Source organism: Camelus bactrianus, chromosome 34, assembly GCF_048773025.1.
Source record: "Camelus bactrianus isolate YW-2024 breed Bactrian camel chromosome 34, ASM4877302v1, whole genome shotgun sequence".
In the NCBI taxonomy this organism is placed as follows: domain Eukaryota; kingdom Metazoa; phylum Chordata; class Mammalia; order Artiodactyla; family Camelidae; genus Camelus; species Camelus bactrianus.
In genome coordinates this window covers 4,110,338-4,132,649 of record NC_133572.1, presented here as the reverse complement: position 1 = coordinate 4,132,649, position 22,312 = coordinate 4,110,338, and the positions used below count along the sequence as shown (strand labels likewise).

Genomic DNA, 22,312 nt, shown 5'->3' with positions numbered 1-22,312 from the left:
CTGCTAAGAGTTGTGGATTTCCATGTCAGTCCTCACCACTCCTTGGAATGACTGCAAACGCATCCCAGCTGCTTCCTTTTTCACTCCCTCTCCTCCTTTTCCTTCTCGCCTTTTAAAATAGCTTCTCTCAAATGCACTTCAGAGCTTACTATTTTTTTCTGCTTAAAATCCACCCGCATTAGTTACTGTGAAGCTCAGACCCCAGCATAGGGTCCGCACATGTGCGTCTGCTGATCTCACTTTGCATCCCAGCCTGCCCTGTCCGCCTGCCGCCCGGTCCTGCCGGGCTGTTCAGGCTCACCCGTCTCTCAGGAGCATCTTCCAGTTCTCGCATCTGCGGTTCCTCCCTCCTGCACCTGCTCTGGTACAGGAGGAAATGGGCTGCTCTGGGGGGAACACTGAGTCTTACTGCTCTCAGTTGCAGCGCCCAGCCCAGCTCCTGTGAGAGCTCAGTGAACTGTTTCCCGAATGAACGGCACTCCGGCTCCCTTTCCTTCAGTGGCAGAGAAATAGAGGCCGCACTGCTCTTCATCCCACGACACGTGGGCCGGCCTCCCTTTTCACGGGGGGTGTGTTTATGTATGTATATATTTATATGCAGCAATTTTCATCTCTCAAGACCAAAGTGAGCTGTGTGTATCATCAGGGTTTCCCTCCAAGAAAAGTCACTTCTGGTTTGAATTTGCTCCTCTGCCTTCAGGGACCCAGTCACGAGCCGGGACCCGGGGGCAGAGTGTGTGCTCTCCCCTAGACGGTTGTCAGTGCAACTCCAGGTCCGTGGCTGGCCCTCCGCAGCGCCCCCTCCTGGCCAACCCCCATCCCCGGGGAGGGACCTTGCTGGGTCAGGCCCTGCCATCGCAGAGGCATCACAGGGGGCCGGCCCTCCAGGACCTCAGGGTCTCCCGGCAACAGACAGAGATGGGCAGACAGTTGCAAGAAAGAGCCTCGTTGGCGCAGAAAACAACGCAGCCGCCTCTGCTGGCTTCGGACAGTCTGGGCCTTCGCAGCTCCCGTGCGGCCGTGCAGGGGACTGTCCTAGAGGGCTGCGTGTGCTCTTCCTTCAGCCTGTGGCTGCTCAGCCACCAAACTTCCTTGGGTTTTAGCAGCCACCTCCGGAGGCAGGACAGACTCCGCGCCGGAAACGGGAGCATCCCCAGGCTGGTCTGGAGACTTAGCACAAGGCCAGAGAGAGAATCCATCCGGGGTTACCACTGCTCAGCCCTTCGGCTGGGAGACCTGGTTCCCTGACAACCTTCTGAGTTCTCCACCACACTCACAGTCTCCCCACCCTCCAGGCCCCTGGCTGAGAAGCCGCAACACTACTGCTCATTCGCTCTGTCTCCGCACCTCCCCTCCAGCCGGCTTGATCTTTCTCTGGAAGCTTCCCCCTTCCGGTCGGCGCCTTGGCCTCCCGCGCCCTCTGCTTTCTCTGCTGCGCCCTCAGTGCCGCCACTTGCAAGCAGTAGCAGCTTCCTCCTGCCTTCTTGATTCTTTGTGGGGTGGTGTTGGTCTCACCACCCGTTGTCTAAAACCCCCAGAGTTCTCATATCCCAAACAGGCCTCGGAAAGACATCTTTTCCATTGATTTAGCTTTAGATTCTTTTACACATTCTTAGTCCCACCAAAACGAACCCCACCGACCACTCCCCATCCACAGCCCCCATGTCACTCGTTTTCTGCCTGACCGTGCATGTCCCCCTGGCCCTGGGATTCCCTGTGCCTTCTCACGCACGTGGCCCAAACCAGTTCTGTCTCCTCTCAAAGGGCCCCTTCCCTTCCCTCCCCTCCCCCCTCCCCGCTTCCACAGGGTTCCAGACGAGCTGCCTCCCAAGACAGCGATGCCCGTGGGTAACTGACTTCTGAGGGCAGCTTCCTCGACTCGCAGGGCTCTGCGTGGGCCCTGAAAGCATCCTGGGTAAACTGCAAAGGGGCAGCTGAGTGAATGAGGGTGTCCTTTATCCAGCTTTGCCGTATCCAGGCTGAAACAGTCTGACTTCCAGTCATGCTGGTGTCAATTCCCGTTTCTGACAGGCTGACAGTCCAGTGAGTGGGTTCTCAAGGATGGTGGTCAGCCTTTTTCTCTTTCTCTGCCTCCTCCTCCTTTCAGCCCCTAGCCCCCACCCTCCCCTTCACTTCTGCCTTCTCCCCTCCCCCAGCCCAGGCCTCTTCAGGGCTCCTTTCCAGGGAGTAAGGCAGGGAAATAAGAGAAGGCGTAATGTGAACCCGTCCTTGCTGCTCGCAGGTAGCGCGCTGGCAAGGGGCTTGGCGGGAGGGAAGCCCGAAGTCCACAGACGTCAAGAGCTTGTTGGAGGCAGTGGCTCTGCCCTTTGCGTGGATCAGTAAGACTCGGGGACGGCGATCATACCATGATTTCTGATGTCTCTGCGCCCCTGTCTTCCAAGCCCCTTTGCTCTTCGGATGACCGCTGTAAGGCGGAGGGAGCAGCCTCTCTCCACCCCGTCTTCCCCGGGTGTCAGGGGTCTCGGATGTGAGTCCAGCAGCGGGACCTTGGGCACGTCTCAGCGTCGCTTGGCCTTGTCTCCTCCTGGGTGTCCTGGGGAGTCAGGCCGCTGATGGGCTTTTCTTGCGGAGGTGCAGCCTCGCCGGCCTGCGGGCAAAACCAGTTGTGTGGCGTGTCACCAGTAACGCACGACTGCTGCTAACGTGGGTTTTAACTATAAGGCAAAACAGGGTCAGTGTCACCCCCCCTTCCTCACGTTTCTAGATTATTTTGGGGGGAGGGACCGGGGAGTGTTCTGCAGGCACAAAACCTGGCGACCCCAGTAGGCGTGAGCGCTGTGCGGAATCGCCTTTCATGGAGTGTCTTGACGAGAATGAAGGAACAGGTAACCCCCAGGGTCCCCTCCAGTGCTGACATCCTGCTTCACACGTACCACCTCGAGGCACCTCGAAGCCAAGAGGCCCCAAGCATGATACGCCTTGCTTCAGGTCACCCCAGGGGCCCAGGAGTGGAACTGAGGCCTGAGCCTTTCCCAGACCTTTCCACAGGGGAGTCTCCCCGGGACCTGCGGGGACTGGGGCTGCAGTGGCAGCCTGGGCTGGAGCGAGGTTTCCTCTTTCCTCCCCGCTGGGCTGGCCCTCCCCAGTCCCAGAAAGGCCCTTGTTTTAGGCTTTGAACAAAAAATGAGAGCCGTGAAACCGAAGCTGCCTGGGCCCTCCGGTGTGCCTGACATGGCGATCCGGGCCGCTCTCAGCTGTCAGCCCCCCTCCCGGTGATGCCGCGACCACCCACGGCGACAGGAAGTGCCCCGGGCCTTCAGTTGTGATGGTGAGGCAGGTCATCAGTTGAGGGAGGCGGCAGGGAGAGACGGATTATATTTACATTTTTCTAAATTGAGCTGGAATCAGGGCCCGGCAGGCCTGGGGGAGGGGCAGCTGGGGGTGGGAGGGGGAGGGGGGCTGGGGGTAAGCCCGAGGAGGGGAACCACCTCTGGGCAGGCTTGGTGGTGGCGATGGGCTGACTCCAGACAAAGGGAAACCTGAGAATGAGGGATTAGACTGGAAAAAGCTGTGAGGGGAGCAGCAGGCTTTCGAGGGAATCTCCAATATCAAACCCTTTTCCTGAAGAGCTTACTGAGAAGGACTTCCAGGGTTGTCCCCCTCCCCCAGCCCCGAGGGGAGGGAAGGGTGCTGGCTCAGGAGCAGGCCGTGACATTAATCATCACTGTCCCCAACCCCAGAAGAGGGCTTCAAAGCTTCTTGGCCGCAGACCCCGTGCGGCCCGGTTGTGGAGTTTTCCTCCAGGCCTGATGAGAGGAAATTCTTTAGTTGCTTTAAAAGCTGCAAGCTAAGTTCTCTGGACCCTCGCCGCCTTTGACTTCTGCAGGGTGGAATTTGGCGTAAAGATGCAAGCTGGAATTTAATCCTGTTAGGAGGAGTTTAGTGACTGTTCCAAAGGAATCTCTTGATAAAGTTTTATCACCGTTCTATCAAATAAGTAAGTGACTAACTGCATGTTACCCACTAAATTGTGATGGGAACTTGTCTCGAGGGCAAGATTTGTATCGTATTCATTCACAGCCCCTAACCACAGGGCCTGGCACACACTAGGTGCTCAATAAATGTTTGGTGGTGAAGGAAGAAGAATGTAAGAAGTGATCCTATAGTGAGGGCCTTGAAGACAAAGCGACTAGCTGATTCAGCAGACATCACTGTTTATCCAAGCTCTGCAGACATCTTGGTGATACTGATTTGGCTGAGACAGTCTGCCTCCTTCCCCTCCCAGCCAGGGGCCAAGATTCCTTATTTTGAGGTGTTTTTAATTAGGGAATGCGCTCCTCCTAAGGGCAGGTCTCTTCCAGCAATACATATCGATGGACTTGTAAAATCATCTGGGTAGTTCAGGCCAAATACCCCATGCAATAGCTAGTGCTGTGGTAATGCTTTGTAACAAATGCCCCACAGTCTCAGTGACTTGCAAATGAGACAGAGAATAAAGAGCAATGGAAAGAGCTGGCTCCAGGCATCATCGAGTAGCCTGCCCTGGAAGTGATCGAAGAACAATGGCCACTTATTGAAGACAGAGTAGAAGGGACTGAGGCTCAGACAGAGCCTTGGGTGATACCCAAGATGCCTTCCAATGCTCATATTCTTTGGTCATGGATAGTAAGGACCACATTGGGTGATTTCCAAGTTTCTAAGAGAGACTCATGTATAAAGCTAGACCCAAGGCTGCCTTAGTGGTAAGCCATGAAATATTCCAGAATATCTGCACATCAGCACAGAAGCCTGCCTGTCCTGTCACAGAACTCCAAGAGTGTGCACTCCAAGGCAATGGCTCAAAGAACCAGGAAATTCCTCTCCCCGAGCCATCCTGTTTATACAAACTGAGTCATCCCCCTGGATAATCAGGCACCTGCCATCTTCTCCAAATGCCATTTGAACACAATTCAGGCAGCATCCAGGGTCTCATCCCAGTATTTCTGGGAAGGAGGGTGACTCACAGGCCATGTCTCTCCTTTTCTCTGGAAGCACACATTGCTTGTCATTATCTGTCCTGACAGTCCCTTTCCCCGTGGAGACTTATGAGAAGAGGCAAGAGTGCTTTTGGATAGCACACCTGGAAGGCTCCTGACATGTAGGAGGGGCCCAGTCAGTGCTTGAGAAATGAATGAGGAGCGACTGAGTGACTGGATGAATGGAGGCAGTATTTCAGGTTAAAATACTGAAATCTCGATCACCTTCCCATTTCCCTTCTTGCTCTTTCAACCAGGAAGCTCAGAGTCAACTCTGTTGCTCACCCGTAGCCCAAGTATGGGTCCACAGAGTTTGCATGCTTGTTTTTCTATCCTTTCTCTGTTATTTCCGTTTTCTCAAACTCCAGAAACCCATTTGTGTGTTCTTTTCCTTGGCTTTTCCTCAGCCCTTTGGGAAGATGTGAGAGCAAAGGAGGACAGCAAGCAAAGGTCCTTAGTGATGTGATGCTGGGGAACTTCAATTCAATCTTAACGATTTTCACTGCCCTTCTGCCTCCCTGACTGCATTACCCCAGGGTAGACGGGAGGATGGATGGATGGATGGATGGATGGATGGGAGGAAGGATGCATGAATAACTGGCCTTCACGTCCCATTTTGCAGATGGAAAAAGTAAAGAAGTGCGAGTAAGCCAGGCCATTTTTTTGTTCACTCAACAAACGTTTGCTGGAAATTTGCCAGGTGTTTCTCTGAAAATCAGAAAGGAATCGGTAGATCTCACAAACTCAATTCTACTTTTAAGAAGCTGAACTCGGTCCACTGATGACTTCTGAGGTGCCACAAATGCAGGGCAGACAGGAGCAATGACACAGAACACATTGGGAACAGCTGTGGTCCCCCCAGCCACGGAAGCCCCGTGTCCGTGGATGGAGACACTTTGGAAAGGGAAAATACCTGTGTAGATTGATGGTGATGCGAGTCTTGATAAAAGTTCATTCTCAGACAAGACCAGAAATCAGATTGGAGAAGATCCAGTAAAGGAAACCTCGGGTGCGTGAGAACAAGAGTACAGGGGGAGGGACGCCGTGGCGTTGGGGTTGAATATTTACATTTTTGTGTGCTGAAAGGACCTTGAACTTGGTTGGCATCACAAACTACCTTTGTTTCCCAGCTTCATCGATTACGAGGTGTGTGGCCTTGGGAACACTGTTTTACCTCCCTGAGACTGTTTTCTCACTGGTACAATGGAGGTGATAGTGCTGGGCACTGAAGACTATTTTGTGAACCAGAGAGCATGCTGCCTGCACATGGTGGAGGTTCAGGAATCGGTGGCTGAGGCTCCACGACCTCTGAGGGTTTGGAGTTTTGCTGAGAGGATATGGAAAGGGAGCAATGGGCAGGGTTTCCAGAAGACCATAGTGTTCAGTCCTTTAAGTCTCCTGTGGCTGAGAACCACGTTCTCTTGCCGTGTCCTGTGGCCACCAGCAGGGTTCACACCTGAAGGCTCCCACCACCCTAGCCTCTGTTTCCCAGGCAGCGAAGAGGGCTGCTTATGGACTGGTCTGTATCCTGCTCTGAACCTGAGATCAGCTGTTATAACTAGACTTTGAGGTTTTGAGTGGCAGGACTCTCAAGAAGTCATTGTTCCCCCCTTCTCCATCTGAAGGGAGTTAATATTTCACAGTGCATGTGGGAGTGAGGAAAAGTGGGGACTGAGCCTCCCTTAATCACAAAGAAATGAAGAAAACGTGCCTTGCAGATCTGTCCTGGTGCTGCGTCGATTTGTCTGCAGTAAACTCTTAATACTTAAGCCTTGACTTCAAGCCTGTCCTTTCCTGTGATGACTTCCAGGGTTTCTGAACTGAGCCCAACCCATTATATAAACCCCAGGTGACTGTGCGGATTGAAAGGGAACTCCACTCCTTGTCTTTATTTCCTAAGTAGTTTGTGAGTTTGGATCAGTGGATTTGCAGGAAAGATCTTCATTACCAACCGCATAGCAAACCTTCAGATGCTTCTTTACTTATTCTTCAAGGCAAGCCCAGGGGTCATGAATCTCTGGAACCTCCAGGGACCCGCTGGTGAGAGTGAGGTACTCCTTCCCTGGGACTCAGTGCACTCTGTTAATGCTGCCATTAGCGGTCTAACTCTAAGATACGGGCAGGATTTGCTTCCTTGTCCATCTTCTCCACTGCATCCTGTGAGCTCTTGGAAGGATGACACAGTCATCCCTGCATCTTTGTTTCCTAGCAACAAGCATGGTACCCAGTATCTAGGATGTGCTCAGTAAATGCTGGTTGGATGAATGAGAGAATGAATGAATGGTGAATGATGGGCACTGAGACCCTTCTTATCCTGTCGAGACTTCTACTGTTTTCCTAAGCACCAGAGGTCCATGCCAAGGAACCGTCACAGACGCCTTCTTCTCATCGTCTCCTGTTTACGTGGTCCATCAACACCTGCAATTCTTTTTCACACCAGACACTCAGTGCTGAGGACAGCCGGCTTCCCCTGTCCTTAGGAGAAGGGAAGCGCTGGGCACAGCCTGGAAATACGGGCTGATGACACAAATAGTGCTGACCTTCCCTTGCTGTGTTTTTACCTAAGTGATGATATGAATGGGCTGTTTCTGGCTGAACCCTCTCAGTCACCGCCTCCTGAGTGAGAAGACAAACCCACGCCAGTGTCTTCAATCCCTGGCCTTACTTCTGGTGGTTCACGATGTGGAGGATTCTTAAACCTCCAGCTTTTCACCCCCTGAAGCAGACTAGCTTGCTTTTACTAAATAATAAAAAGGTTAGGGGGGAGAGGATGAAAGCTGTAATGATTTTCTTTAGAATGAGACCCTCCTAACTGACCAGTTTTACAGCCAGCCGTCTTCAGAGCCGTCTGTGCGGATGGCAGCCCTGAGAACTGCGCTGTGGACGTCTTAGCCCCGCATGTCCTGCCTCACCTCACACTGAGCGCAGGGATTTCCAGCCCCACATTTCAGTCGCCTGTCTTCTTCTGGGTGTGTTTTGTGTTTATGGCTGGTGACAGTAAGTCTGTGCTCATGAAACAAGATAACCTCTGAACATTTGCTATGGGATAGGCACCACACAAAATTGTGGGGCCTCGGAAAAGCGTCAGATATGTCCGTGGCCTCAAGGGGCTCACGAACCAGGGAGCAAGTCAGATAAACCAGTAGAGCGACAGGTGCAAGGCATTGTGGGAGGGAGGGAGGAGGAGAGGTGCCCACGGCTCCCAGTGCTTTCCGGGGGGTAGCGGGTGGGGAGCAGGGTCCGGGAGAGTCTTCAGAGAGAAGGTTAAGCTTGAGCTGAACCTGAAATATAAATGGTAATTTATCCAGAGGACCAGAAGAGAAGGAAAATGGCAGATTGTCGTGGTATGTACGAAAGCTCAGAAATACGGCAAACGTGATGAGTTTGGGGAAGTACAAATGGTTTTGAAATGGTTGAAAAGCAGGCAGAGTGTGGGCGAGGAGGGTGTGCACCTGGAAAAATAAGTGAGGGTCAGATCACAGAGGGCCCTGAGAGCCACGCCAGGGATCCGGACGGCATCGTGTGTGAGGGTGTGTGGGTCTGCGTGTGTGTGACTGTTGGGGGAGGTTGCTGTGGTCACTGAAGCAGTTTAAACAAATGAATAACAGATCCAAGTCATGTTCCATCCAGTGGTTTTCCACCCATCCTGGCTGGTTCACTCTATACCAAACATGCTATCTTCTTTAAGCAGATTGTCCTGGAATTGCCCTCGCTGGATGCCATCTTGTTTCGTTTAATCCACTCCTCCTTGCTATGTTGACCTAAGCCCAGGTAATCAAGGCCAAGGCTTTAATTGTCTCCAGCACCAGGCAGCGAAGGGTTGGTAGTTAACATATTTTTAAAGGAGCCCAGCTGCTGGGGATGGAGAAGAGAAGCCAACAGGGTTTGTCCTACGAGGGTTTCCAGTCTTCCTGCTTTCAGCTCAGACTTACCGGAGCCCTTTCCAGCAGGCTGTGTGAAGGTTTAGTTGAAAATCAGCTTGTGAATTCCTCCCTAACTGGCTTGGCCAGGTTGAATCTGTTACCGGGCAAGCGGGGCCGGCTTCTTTAACGCAGCTCACGGAGGGCTTCCGGCCCTGCTTTCAGCTCGTGGAGGCTGTTTTTAGAAGCCAGTCTCTTGTTGGTGAAGACCGGTATCTTTGTGTCCTCTGAAGTGACCCCAGAAGGATGCCCATCTGATACAGCACTTAGACCTTTGATGTTTAAAAAACAAGCAAGTCTTGGATTTGGCATTTGTCTGCTAGACAAATGCCAAATCCAAGACTTGCTTGTTTTTTTATATTTTCTTCTCCTCAAGAGGAAACAAAGCTGCCTATTTGTCTTGGCCTCTTTGGGTTGATTCCTGGAACTACGCTGCGTACCCAGTCCAAGCAGGCAACACCTGCAGCAATGGAGCATCTTCAGAGAGTGGCTTCTCTCAGGCCAGGGCAGCCTGGAGTAACAACAGAGGAGGGACGGGCGCATGCTGTCACTGGCCTTGGCTGAGTCCACTCTCTTAAGGTTATCCGGCTCTGGACACACAGACGTACCTGGCAAGGGGAAGTGGACAAGAAGTGTTACGGGTTGGGATGCTTTCTGGGCCCTGTTAGCATCGAGTCACCACTGGGCGTTGTTTGTGTCCATAGAGAGGGACCCAGGGACCCTGTGTCTGGAGAGTTTTCGAAGGTGAAGCAGCAGACCATCCAGGCAGCCCCAGAGGAGAGGGTTCGTCTCTGCCCCTGGGATTAATGTGAAAGGAAGGGGAGTAAGTGGAAAGTTCTCTTTTTCCGTGATCCTGGCAGGACACTGGATTTCTCAGTGCCGTTCGCGTGAGTGTGGGGGAGGCATTCCAGGTGCACGTGTGGTCACTCGGAGGTCACTTGCCCCTTTCCTCCCCCGTCAGTCTCCCTGCAAAGTCCTCATGGGGGCTTTGGAGCTTTTAAGCCATTCTGCTGGGGGAAGTCACTTAGCACATTCGCTCTGTAGACCTGGGCTCACTGGACTCAAGAAGACCCACTTAGAGCTCCACCGATAAAGATACGTTCATGTCTGCACGTAAATACAGACAAGCATTTTGCAGGTTTCAGAGAACTAGTCTGACATCTGTTTTGCTTTCCTCGTTAATTCCCTCCCCCCTCCTCCCCCGCTTGCCCTCGCCCCACCCCTGACTCTGAGTGAATTCCGCAGCAAAGCCTTGTTTAAAAGACGGAATAGACCTTGCGTTTTGAACTCGCTCCCAGAGCTTGTGTTTGAAGATTTCTTCTCCGCTTCGGCCAGCCGGCTAGCCAGGCGGTCATTCCAAGGACCCAACCTTGACAGAGCTGTGCCTTCCAGTGTGTCTGGTCACCCAGTGGCAGTGGCTGGTCTCCTCGGGCCTGCGGGAAGTCCACCAGGTGCCACGGCCCTCGGCCGTGATACCGCCGGGCCAGCAGGAGCCAGAGCCCATGCCTGGGGGCCCCAGCGAACTGCCAAGGCAAAAGCAGTTGTGCCGGGAAGGTTCTGTGCACGTTCTCTGTCTTGAAACTTCGACTGTGGTTAGGCTTAATCCTCTTTGAACACTTTATTTTAATTAATTAATTTGAAGTTTGGAGCCTGGTTCTTCATTCTTAATTTGGATGTCCTAGGATCTTGAAGCTTGTCCCAGAGAATGAGACCCACAGCATCACAGCAAATCAGACCTGAAGGGAATTTAACCCGGTCTGACAAGGATGCTGAAGCCCGCTGACACAGAGAGACTTGCCCAGGGAACTGTGGCTGGTGAGAAACGTATCCAGGGCCGGAGGTCGGGCCTCCTGACTCTTGTACAGTGTTCACACCCACCTTAAATTTGTGTCTGTTGCAGACAGACGCCGTGCTCGCTGCTGTGGACTCCAGGAAGTGCAGCAGTGCACGGAACGCCTACCATTATGGAGCAGTTATTAAGTGACGTTGCCCTGACCGCTTTTTACGTGCAGTATCATTTACCCTCAGGACAGCCTATTATTATTTTCCACAGCTTTCAATTGAAGTTAACTAAGACACAGGGAAGGTAAATAACTTAGTAAACAGGGAAGTCCTAAGAGACTGGCTTTCCTGAGACTCAGGACTGAATTTGCATCAGCACCTACGTCCTGAGCCCCGACGTTGGATGGAGCCCTGCCTTCCTCGGGGGAAATAAAGACACATGGGTAGACTGATCACAGCAGCAGCAGTGGTGGCTGTAATGGAGGGTGTGGGAGGTGGAGGAGGGGATAATGGCTTTCATCAAGGGGATGGCATTTGAATGTTCTTGGGCAGCAGAGAAGTTTGCTGGCTGGCTGGAGATTGGTGCTTATGCCCCAGCGACTGGAGGACGCTGATGTGTTTGGGGAGAAATCTGGAGGGTGGGATGCTCAGAGTGCTGGAAGGTGGAGCTGTTGGTCTTACAGACTCCAAACTCGATCTGCTCGCCGCACAGCAGCCAATAAATCAGGAGACAAAACGCTGGGGCAAGGAATAACGACTTTACTTGAAAAGCCAGCAGACCAAGAAGGTAGGGGGCTAATGTCTTGGAGAATCATCTTATCTGAGTTAGAATTCAGGCTCCTTTTATAACTAAAAAGGGGAGGGAGTGTGACTGGTTGTTGCAAAACTTCTTGGTGTCAGAATCCTTTGTTCTTGCAGCTGTCCAGCCAGGTCAGGTCACGACATCCCCGTAAACCTCCAACAAGACAAGTGTTACTCTCTCTGTTCCACAGCTTTTTATCTCTATATGAATGGGAAAATGTTATACCCTTAAAGGTCAGAGCCTTGAGAATGGCTAGCCTATTTCAGGCTATAGGTGACATTCTTCTACAAAAGGTGCAGAAGCAGCATGACCAAGCACAGGGTTAGAGCTAAAGGAATAGATCTAACATGGAGTCAGATTTGCTCTTCCTATTACATTGGGAGGCAGGACTCCCACTAGAGAGACAGGTTGGGAGCAGATTGTCAAGTACCTGTATCCCAATACAGGAATCTGGATTCTATGTAGTAAAGAGGGGCGCCCACAGAAATGCTTATGAGTAGATAAGTGACGGGGTCAGATCACTGGGGAGTTGGGGCTGAACTGATGCAGAAGGGTGTGAAGACCAGGGACAAGGAGACCAGGTAGGAGGTGGGGGCAGTGGTCCAGGTAGAAAGGGTGGGGGCCTGGACTCCTTGCAGCCATCTGATTGGCACCGGCCGCCTCCACTCCTTTGCCTGCCCTCCTTCTGGGCTTGGGATGCTCTCAGCCTGGAAGGACAGGCCCCTCCTTCAGGGCTAAGCTCAGGTGTCCGCACGGCGATGCCCCTTAGTCCCCACCCTGAGCGGGCTTGAGCTCTCCCCTTCTGGCCCCCACTTCTCCAGCACATTCTTCCTTCTCTCCTGACACACAGACGTCCCGTTGCGCATCTTTGTACATTTCTCCCTTCTGCTTTTACTCCCCGCTCCTGGAAGGCAGGTCCAGACCTTTGCCTCCTGAAATACTTGGCACAGGGCCTGACATTCCGTGCGCTCTCAATAAAGGTGTGATGAATGAGTCCACTTCTAAATAAAGGCAGTGACTGCAGGTAGGGAAAGAAGAGGCCACATTTGGAAGATGGTTTTTAAGAGACAGGCAGGGGTTGGCCAGTGAATCCAGCCCACTTTATTTACTGCTTTTGTAAATAAAGTTTTACTGGAAAACAACCAAGCCTGTTGGTCCACGTTTGTCTACAGCTGCTTTCACTCTGCAGTGGCCGAGTTACATCATGGCGAGACCATATGGCCTGCAAACAGAAAAATAGTTACTCTCTGCTCAGCCGGAAAGAAGAATGAAGTCATGCTATTTGCAGCAGCATGGACAGACCTAGAGATCATGGTATTAGGTGAAGTCAGTCAGAGAAAGACAGATATGTGACATCACTTACATGTGAAATTAAAAAATAATACAAATAAACATATTTACAGAACAGAAACAGACTCACAGACACAGAAAACAAACTTACGGTTACCTAAGGGCAAAGGGGCAGGAGAGTAATTAGGGATTTGGGATCAACAGACACAAACTGTTGTACATAAAATAGATAAACAGCAAGGACCTGCTGTATAGCACAGGGAACTATATTCAATATCTTATAATTACTTGAAAAGAATCTGAAAAAGAGTATACATGTAAACAAATATATGTACACGAATCACTGAGTCGCGTTGCTGTACACCTGAAACTAACACCATATTGTAAATCAATGAAAGTTTAATTAAAAAAAATTTTACTCTCTGGACCTTGGCTGAAGAAGTTTGTCGACCTGTGAGTTCAGGGGCCGGGACTGGTGCCTGGAGATAAAAGGTGAAGGAGAGGAAAGAGGCAAGGCTTGGCCTTTTCTCGCCGCTCCTCGCCCACGCGGAGCTGTGCCCTCCCGTGAGGACACATAGAGGGACCCTGGGCAGAAAGAGGGACCCTGGGCAGAAAAGACGGGCGCCAGAGCCGCAGGGCGTGGGGTGTCTAAAGCCTGCTGTCTCTCTCTCTCTCTCTCTCAGTCATCCAGTTTGGCTTTGTCACCCTCTTTGTGGCCTCCTTCCCTCTGGCGCCCGTGTTTGCCCTCCTCAACAACGTCATCGAAGTGCGGCTCGATGCCAAGAAGTTCGTCACGGAGCTGAGGCGGCCAGATGCCGTGAGAACCAAAGACATCGGTACGTGCCCTGCTCCGAGGCCACCGCAGCCCATCCCTGGCCCTCCCTCCGACCCTCCCCCCGTCCCCTAACCCGCCCACCCCACCTTCTGGCAGGAATCAAGAGGGCTGGGTAGTCCCTTTGCCTCGTCACCCCCTCACCCTCGCATCCTCAGGTGCACGGAGGCCTTTGGAGGCTACGTTCTGCAGCCCCACTTGCCCCCGGGTTTCCAGGCAGCGGGGCACCTGGGCCTGTCCAGACAAGCCCATCCTGGGGCGCCCGGCAGGGCCGCGCTGGTAACTCACCTGCAGAGCGTCGCTCTGAGCCGCGGCCTTGTCATCACTGGGCCGAGGGCTGAAGCGAGCCAGACGCCCTTCTCTTCTGTCTCACAGGGATTTGGTTTGACATCCTCTCCGGAATCGGCAAGTTCTCTGTCATCAGCAATGTAAGTGTTTGCACTCGTGACACCCTCGCTCTGTGGAAAGGGCTTTCCAGAGGAGCTGAGGTCTTCAGAGCAGGAAGGCAGTCCTGTAACCCCCCAGACCCTTCCATCTGGAGCTCTGGCTAAGGCAGCTGCCCCCACCCCCCAATAGTAGTGCGTACCTGTCTTCAAACTCGCCACACTGTCGCCAGACTGTGCAGCCTTGCCGTTCATTTCGCCGGGAGAAAGAAAGGTAGTTACCCACCAGAATGCATGCCTCGGCCGTAAAAGTCCATATCAGATCTTTCCTCGGAGCCAAGGATAATGAGGAAGGAATTCCACATATCTGTCCATCTCTGTCCTTTCTTTTTCTGCTCCGGACACACCGCACCTGGAGCCCGGCCCAGGCTGCAGCTCCTAATTACGGCCCCTCCGAATTGTCAGCGTGAAACCCGAATTATCCCCGGGGACTGTGCAGGTTCAGATAGGACCTGGAAAAGCGGGGTCTGCCTGCTCCGCCCTCCTTCACTGCCTTGCTGGACGGGACCACTTTTCCAAGGACCTCCTGCTGGGCCCGAGCCAGCAGCTCCTTTGGCGTCTGCATTCCGTGGCCCGGCGGGGCCCCCTCTTCCACCTCCCAAGAAAGTCTCAGCCCCCATATCGCACATCAAGAGAGCCAGAGCCCTTTTCCCACTGCGAGAGAAATGCTGACGCCGGCCGTGGCTCCCTGCTCGGAACACGCCAGGTGGCAGGGGCGTGAGGACAGGCAGAGGGGGTCAGCCTGTCGCGTTTGGAGTGTTTGACGCAGGAAGCGCACACCTCAGGGCTGAGAAGCCGGGTGCCATTTGGAACACGGATCTGTGGCTACTTCTCCTTTTCCTTAGGTTTATTTATTTCTTTATTCTTAGAGGAGGCACTGGGGACTGAACCCAGGACCTTGTGAATGCTAAGCACGCGCTCTACCACTGAGCTCTACCCTCCCTCCCCGTAGCTACTTTGGAATCTTCTAGAAAAGAGGCCCTGAGTACCAAGCCCTTTTCCTCTCGACAACAGAATGACAGGACGTTTACCTTCCCTGGCCTAAGACTTCTTTACTGCTCTGTAAAAATGGGAGGGAGTTGCTAGTCCTCACCAAACAGGATCATTCTGGAAGTTAAACAGGATGACGGAAGGACACGTGGCAAGTCCTAAGGGGGTTGCAGCTGTGGTTATAAGCAAGCGCCCCATTCTCAGAAGTGGTTACAGCCATGGACACTCACGTACACATGAAGAAAACTACCGAAACTTCATTTTTTAAAGGGCTTTAATTGTCGGTGTGGAGGACAGTGTAGACACCTGCCGGAAAGATTTAAGATTTTCTTGGCAGGAAGTCCCCCCACATTCAAACAGGCCATCATTCATGTGTCATTTGGTTCGCGCCGTAGACACTTACGGAGCGCTTAGGTGTGCCAGGCACCACGTCGGGGTTGTGCGGTTCCATCCAGCAGGACCCCCCCTCCCCTCTCCGTGTCTCACTTCTTCTAAGAAAAATGGACAAGAGGACGATTTCGTTACATATGTGCTCACGAGGGCTGAGAGATGGTGGTCAGATTGAGGTTGACTGTGGGACCACAGCCTTGGTATTCCTGGCTTTCTGGGGTCACTCAGGACTAGATGTCCTTGGTCATTCAGTGTCCTTGCCTATCACACGTACGGGGCACGCTCATCACTGTTGGTCATTTTCTCAGAAAATCTTCCACTCCGTTTTGGCGTGCCCAATGCCAGCGTCCATTCAAACACCTCAGAGGTGATCTACACCTCCCGCACCCATGGTCCAAACTGACTTAGCATCCTTTGCTACGGTGGTTGCAGTTTGCTCTCGTGATGGCCGCTGCCTTGTGGGTTTCCTTAGGCATGTCCAAGATGGGAGAGCCAGGAAAGTGAGCTGCATGAGCTCAGGGGAAAGGACTCCGTGTCAGTCAGAGCAGCGTCTCTGCAGGGGGAGCCCAGGTGGGTGGGGACAGCCTCTTAGCCGGATGCACCTGTGCCCCTGGGAGCACCCATCCTGACCATTCCTCGGGCGCTTGTGGTTCTGCCCCCAGGCCTTTGTCATCGCCGTCACCTCCGACTTCATCCCCCGCCTGGTGTACCAGTACTCCTACAGTCACAACGGGACCCTGCACGGCTTTGTCAACCACACCCTCTCCTTTTTCAACGTCAGCCAGCTGAAGGCGGGCACACAGCCTGAGAACTCGCAGTTTGACCAGGAGGTTCAGTTCTGCAGGTAAAGTGGTCGGGAGCAGGAGGGCAGCGGAGGACCAGAAGTGATCAATCCAAGTAATTATCTGGATGACCTAGAATTTAATCATTCTCCTTTCCCTCTGTCTCCTACCCCCCCCATCACTATCAGTCAATTTTGATGAATCAACAAATACTGAGTGCCTTTTACTGGACAATTAGGGAGAAGACAAAAAAGTATGTAGACCCATCCTTACCGTCAAGGAGAGGCTGGTTTGGGGTGGGGCTGGGAAGGAAACAGGCAGAGCAGGTAAGACATTGCAGGTTTCTCAGTGATTGTATCTAGTGTGGACCGTGAGCACTGTGAGTGTTCAGAGGAGAGGGAGCTCAGGGGGGCTGGATGGAAAGGGGAGGCTCCTTGGAGGGGCCCCGAGGAGCTGAGGGACAGTAAGAGAACATGTCCTGGAAGGGGTGTCGGCGTGGGCCAGGTCGTGGGCGTGGGGATGACTTGGGGACATTAGGTAAACCCTCAGGAGCTGGACGACGTGGTCCACAAGGGGAGTGCTGGGGAGATAATGACAGAGAATAATAGATGACAGAGGAAACAGAAGATTAGAGAAACTCCTGGAGTCGTGTAAGCTAGAGCAGTGTTGAACTTGACAGGTAGGATGAGGTAGCTAATGGGAAGTCTTGCAATCTTACAGGAATTTTAATGTGATGCAGTAGGAAGTAACTGACCTTTTTAGGGCCAGGGAATTAGAGGAGAACGTGTAGGCTTAGGGAAATTAATCTGGTCTCAGAGAGGAAAGTGGACTAGAATTGGGGGAACGAACGGGGAGCAGCTGGGGTGCTACATCCTTCACCTGCGAACCATGGTAGGAGAGTGGTGGAAGGAGTTAAGAGACAGAGAGATGAGCTGTTTAATAGAATATGTTACAGAGCCAGGGACAAGAGATGTAAGAGAGACTCTGAGTCAGTGATATCTCCCAAGTTTGGACCCAGGTCAGAGAACTGAGAAATCATGGGTCCGTTGACAGGTCCGAGAAAATGCGAATAGAATCTGATTTTACAGCACATATAGTGAATTTGAGTTTAATTATGTTGCATTTGAAATGATGGTAGGAAACCTAAGGGGCAGTTTCCACCTAAGTCCCAGAGAGAGGAGCAGGAATTCCTGAAGGGACCAGGTTAGGGTCATGACTGCAGTCCGTCAGCCCAGGGGGTCATTGAAGCCAAGAAACAGAAAATTGTCCCGAGCTGGGCACATAAAAAGAAGACGAGCAGAGGAGAATAAATGCTTTAACCTTTTTGTACCTTGGTTACGGGATAGTCCCCCCAAAGGACCTGATCAAAGATCAGATCTCATGTATTTAAAAAAAAGAACAATGACACAACAGAAGCCAAAACCTGGAGCAATGTATTGAAGGGCCAGTGGGGGGCTTTCTCGAACCGTTGTCCCCAAGAGTGTCTGATGTAGAAGCTGCCAGTGCCGCCGCCGCCGAAGTGCCCGGCTGTGTTTGCAGCCGCGAGGGCCCTGGGCGTGTCTTCACACCTCCCCAGCAGGGACACCTCGGTGCCCAAAGACAGGTGTTTGTAGGGTGGCTGCATATGCTCAGACTCAGTCTGAGATCATGCAAGAGAGGAACCGGTTGGTCTTCCCAACCCCGATGACTGAGTTAAACCGCCTTCCCCGTATGTGATTTAAATAGAAGGGTATTCTGGTCCCAGGAGTGGTAACTTTAGGGTTTAACTCTAGCCAACCAGAAAGGCTCAAGATCAGGGTCAGATCCAAGAACAGATGATCCATTTATTCATAGATATTGATTTATATAGCCAAGAGGTTTCTGGCACTTTTGCATCTTGGGGCTTTAAAGAGTCTAACTCTTGGACTTCAGTCATGTGCAGGCGGATTTGCTACCCCCCTGCCCTGCCCAGGGGGCACTGCTGGCGTGCCAGGCTGTCTGTCCGCGTGCTGGACGTCGGTCTGCAGATCCACTGGACACAGGGTCTGGACCAGCTGGAGGCCTTTTCTGGTAGCATCTAAACCTGCTCCGGCAGGGTGCGTGAAGTCAGCCCACACCACGTTAAACCGAGGGGCACTGGGAGGTGAGATGTACAAAATCGTTAAGTACAGAAATCGTCTTGCAGATACCACTCATTCTACATAAAAAGGAACTTCAACTTAGAAAGATGACAGTGGTTTCCAGGGACAGATCTTGAACTAAAGCTCACATCTATCCAAGGACACAGGCTTCGACCCCTATGCACTGCGGGGAGCAGCACGAGTGTGCCTTGGCAGGTCGGGGAGCAAGGCTAGCAGTTTCTTTAGCTGGTCTAGAAGCATGTGTCTGTCCAGAGCACCTGGGGGCTCTGACCTTGCCCTTGACCATCAGATCTTCCAGTAATACTATGAGTATACTTTCCAGATCTATCAGTGGCATAAACTGACTTAAACACAGTGGGGCTTTAATGGCCCCCATGTTGAAAGTTGAGGGTTAGAGTTCTTGGAGGGGATACTGGGGATTGAACCCAGGACCTCGTGCGTGTGAAGCATGCAGTCCACCACTGAGCTAGACCCTCCCCGCTCTTACTGGGTTACGTTTTCAGTAAAGAGCTGCCCTACCCTGAAGTGTAAGCTGAAGTCAAGAGAACGGGGTCAGCGTACCACCTGGCTGTGGCATCTTAAGTTTGTACACTTTGGGGGCTGCCTTCCCTAGGTGGGTAAGGTTTGATGATGGAAGTCTCTGCCCCAGGTGGGTCCTAGTCACTGGGTGGCATGTGAACCTGTCTGGCTCGCCAAATTCTCTTGAGATTTGGGAAGCAGAGGCATAAAGTACTGATGTCGTTGTAAGCCAAGAATTGCCAATGGTTGTTATAAATAGAAGTGGAGGGGTGGGGGGAAAGAGAGAAAAAGAGAGAGGGAGGTATTGAGAATGGGACTGCAGGAGAGGGAGAGATGGAGAGAAACACGGACAGCACTAGAACGAGCCCCAGAGCCAGCATTCAGAACCGCTTCCATGGTGGGAAATGAAAAGTTCGCCCTGATTTTCTGGCAAATAGTGTTGGGAACTCCATGACCCTTCTTATTCTTAGCTTTCAGTGACCTCTGGAGATAAATGTGGTCAAATAAAACTGAGGTTCCGGGCTCCAGCCCGGCCTCGCCAGAGAGAGGTATCTTAAAAATAGCAGTAAAAGTTAGGACGAATCTCCGGCTGCCCATTGGCGATGCATTCCCTGCGTTTTTGGAGCGAAGTCTGCCTCTGCCATTGAGCTGCTCCGGCAGGGCTGTGCCGTGATGTCAGTCTGCAGGCATGATGAGAGGTCATTTGACAGGGTCGAGGGGCCACTGTGTCCTGCAGGCTGGATGGTGGCTCAGGCTCCTGGCTTGGCTGGAGGGGAGTGGGGAGGCCAGCAGGGCGGGGTCTGGCCGGGGACCTGGGCCCCATAGCTGAAGGAGCCCGCCCGGGCTCGGGCAACCCACTGAAACAGCACCCTTGGGTGGCCCCTGCGGGTTTTTCTGCAGGGCCCAAGTTCTTTCCTATCCAAAGTCCTGTGAGTTCCCTTCCAGTGCCTGGCTGCCTCTCAGCTGCTCCTCTCTGAGACCAGAGGGAGAGCCAGCTTCCCCAGGCCATGCCTGTCCCTAACTTATTAACCACTGTATTAATATAGTCCTCGTTAGTTCCTAATCACCTGTGCCGTTTTCCCTTGTTAAAGGCCGGTTTCAGAAGGCATGTTCAAGTAGCTCAGAAGATATGAAAACACAGTAATGCAATTGTCTTCGGCATTAATATGACATTACATTCCACTGGGACTATGAAAAAGATTTTTTATATACTGCTGATTGGAGTTGAGAGAGGCATTTACTAACTGGTTGATAATGTAGCTAAAACGTGATTTAAAACACTCCATCCCCAAATGTTGACGACCTCAGCTTGCTATGTCGACACCTTCCTGCCCTCAGTGATGCTGTGTTGTGACGAATCGTGCAGGTGCCACTGTCCCTGGTCACCCTGCAGGTGAGGATGGGAGGGGAACATCGGAGCCGGGAGTCTCCCTTCCCTCTCCACATCTCAGTTTCCCCATCTGTGAAATGGGGATGTGGAATAAACAATCTCCAAAAATTCTTTTCTACTTATTTTTAAATAATTAATAGTCAATGACACATGTCATATATTACTAATTTATTTCTGCAAAAATTCTAAGTGTTACCGGCAGCCTCTCCAACTCTGTCCCACCTCCGCCCAGCCCTGCGCAGACTCGGGCACGTTCCCAGCAGTCGCCACATCGCGGTGGGTCTTCCTCAGACATCTTCCCCTTGCTTTCACATAAAAATGAACTTACGGAACCTTTAAGATGTAGTTTCCTGGGTTTGTTTTATAATAATGAAAAATATTTTGAGCTAATAGGAATCTTATTGCTTTACATGATATATAAATTCAACCCAATGTGATTATTTCACAGTGTTAGAACAGGCTAGGTAAAAAAATTTTTTTGCAAGATTTCTTTTTTAATTACTGTTTTATTTTGGAATAATTGTAGATTCACAGTAAGTTTAAAAAGAAGCACAAAGAGGCCCCGTGTGCCCTTCACCCAGTTGCCCCCAGCGGTAACATCTTAGTAACTATAAGAAAAGCCAGGTAAAAGATTAACGCGACTTTACAGCCGAGGTGTCACGTTGACTTCTGGGCCACTTCCCCTGATTGTACGAGGCTCTGCCTCACTGAACACTCTCGTTTTGCTCCTGGAAGCTTCGTATAAAAATAATCTTGGCTTAACTGAATATTGCCATTTAGATGCATTCTTCCTTTGAAATTATGAACTTCTTAATTATAAAACTCTCCCTCTGTATGTACGTGTGTGTATATACGTACGTATAAAAGGGGAGGACTGTCTTCTCAGCCCCCACCCCAGTCGTTCTCTCCCAGAAGGAACCATTTTCTGTGGAAGCCTCCAGAAATCACATTCACACGAGCTGCCTTATTTAATTCTCACTGTGTCTTCCCCTAACAGTCAAGACCCTGGCCGTCAGAGGGCCGGCAACTTGCTGCTGGAGGACACAGGTCAGCGATGGTGGGGGCGGGGTCAGGCCTTCGCCTGCTGCCTCCAAAGCCCGCGCCTTTGCCGACGCTGCGCACTGGGCTCAGAAGCAAAATAGACAGACAGCTGTCCCCACGCCGGACACAAGTCCGTTAACCACCCTGTCTTATGTGGACATTCCTAGTCTTAAAACTAATGATCTCTTTGTTTAATAAGTGCCTTCTGGTTTCTTAGGATGAAACCTTTCAACGATTACGAAATCTGAACTTAGGTTAGACTGTACGCGAGCCACTCCTCACCGGGGCAGAGGCTTTCTGGAGTCGGTGTTTTTCAAACTGCGTCTCACAGTTCGTTGGTGGCTTAGAAAGTCACTTTAGTGGGTCATGATCAGCGTTTCAAAGACGAGGATAGGAGAAAACAGTGCACTGCACACAGCAAAAATAAGTAGGTGTGGGGTAATTTTTGTTTCCGTGATGTATACGTACATGTGCATGAACGTGAGAGGCATGCTTACAGCTGGCCACTGCTCTTAGAGTTTGCTTTGGGAAGAGAAATGTGAACAGACGCAGCATTCATTAAACTGCGTGTTGCTGTTTTCCGGGCATAACTTGCCCTGTAGTTCCTGACAAGGCACCCTTAGTGTGTTGGCAGAGTGGGGTTGCAAGTCGACCTTGCTGGACGTATCTGTGTGTTAATCTTTCCCCAGATCGTGGATTAGATGGACATGCCTGCTAGATTCAAAACATGTTTTGGACACTGAGGGAGGGCAAAGTGACATTTCCAAAAGCTGTGGTGAGTCAGTATCAGAAGTGGACCAGAATTAGATTATTTACGGATTCTTTGCAGACTGGGAAAAAAGAGGGGTGAGCAGCGTCTGTCATCCTGAGGTCAGGGAGCAGCTGTTCCTCCATCGATGGAGCTGGAGCACCAGAGAGAGGGACTTGACCGCAGCAGCAGGGTTTGGGCTAGACCTGGAGGAGGATTTCCCCACAGTCAGGAGTCGGGGTGCGTGCGTGCCTCACCCCCTCCTCCAGAGGTCCTGAGAAAAGTGA

The 22,312-nt window shown here is 51.9% G+C and overlaps 1 protein-coding gene across 3 annotated transcripts in view; it reads left to right on the top strand.

The window, feature by feature from the left end:
- The window catches only part of ANO2 (anoctamin 2), a 253,462-nt gene that overhangs the window by 226,591 nt on the left and 4,559 nt on the right, over positions 1–22,312 (top strand). For all 3 annotated transcript variants that reach the window (XM_074357441.1, XM_074357442.1, XM_074357443.1), the window contains exons 21-23: positions 13,454–13,606; positions 13,978–14,030; positions 16,088–16,269. In XM_074357441.1, the coding sequence (XP_074213542.1) occupies positions 13,454–13,606; positions 13,978–14,030; positions 16,088–16,269 (388 nt within the window). The remainder of the gene's footprint in view (positions 1–13,453; positions 13,607–13,977; positions 14,031–16,087; positions 16,270–22,312) is intronic.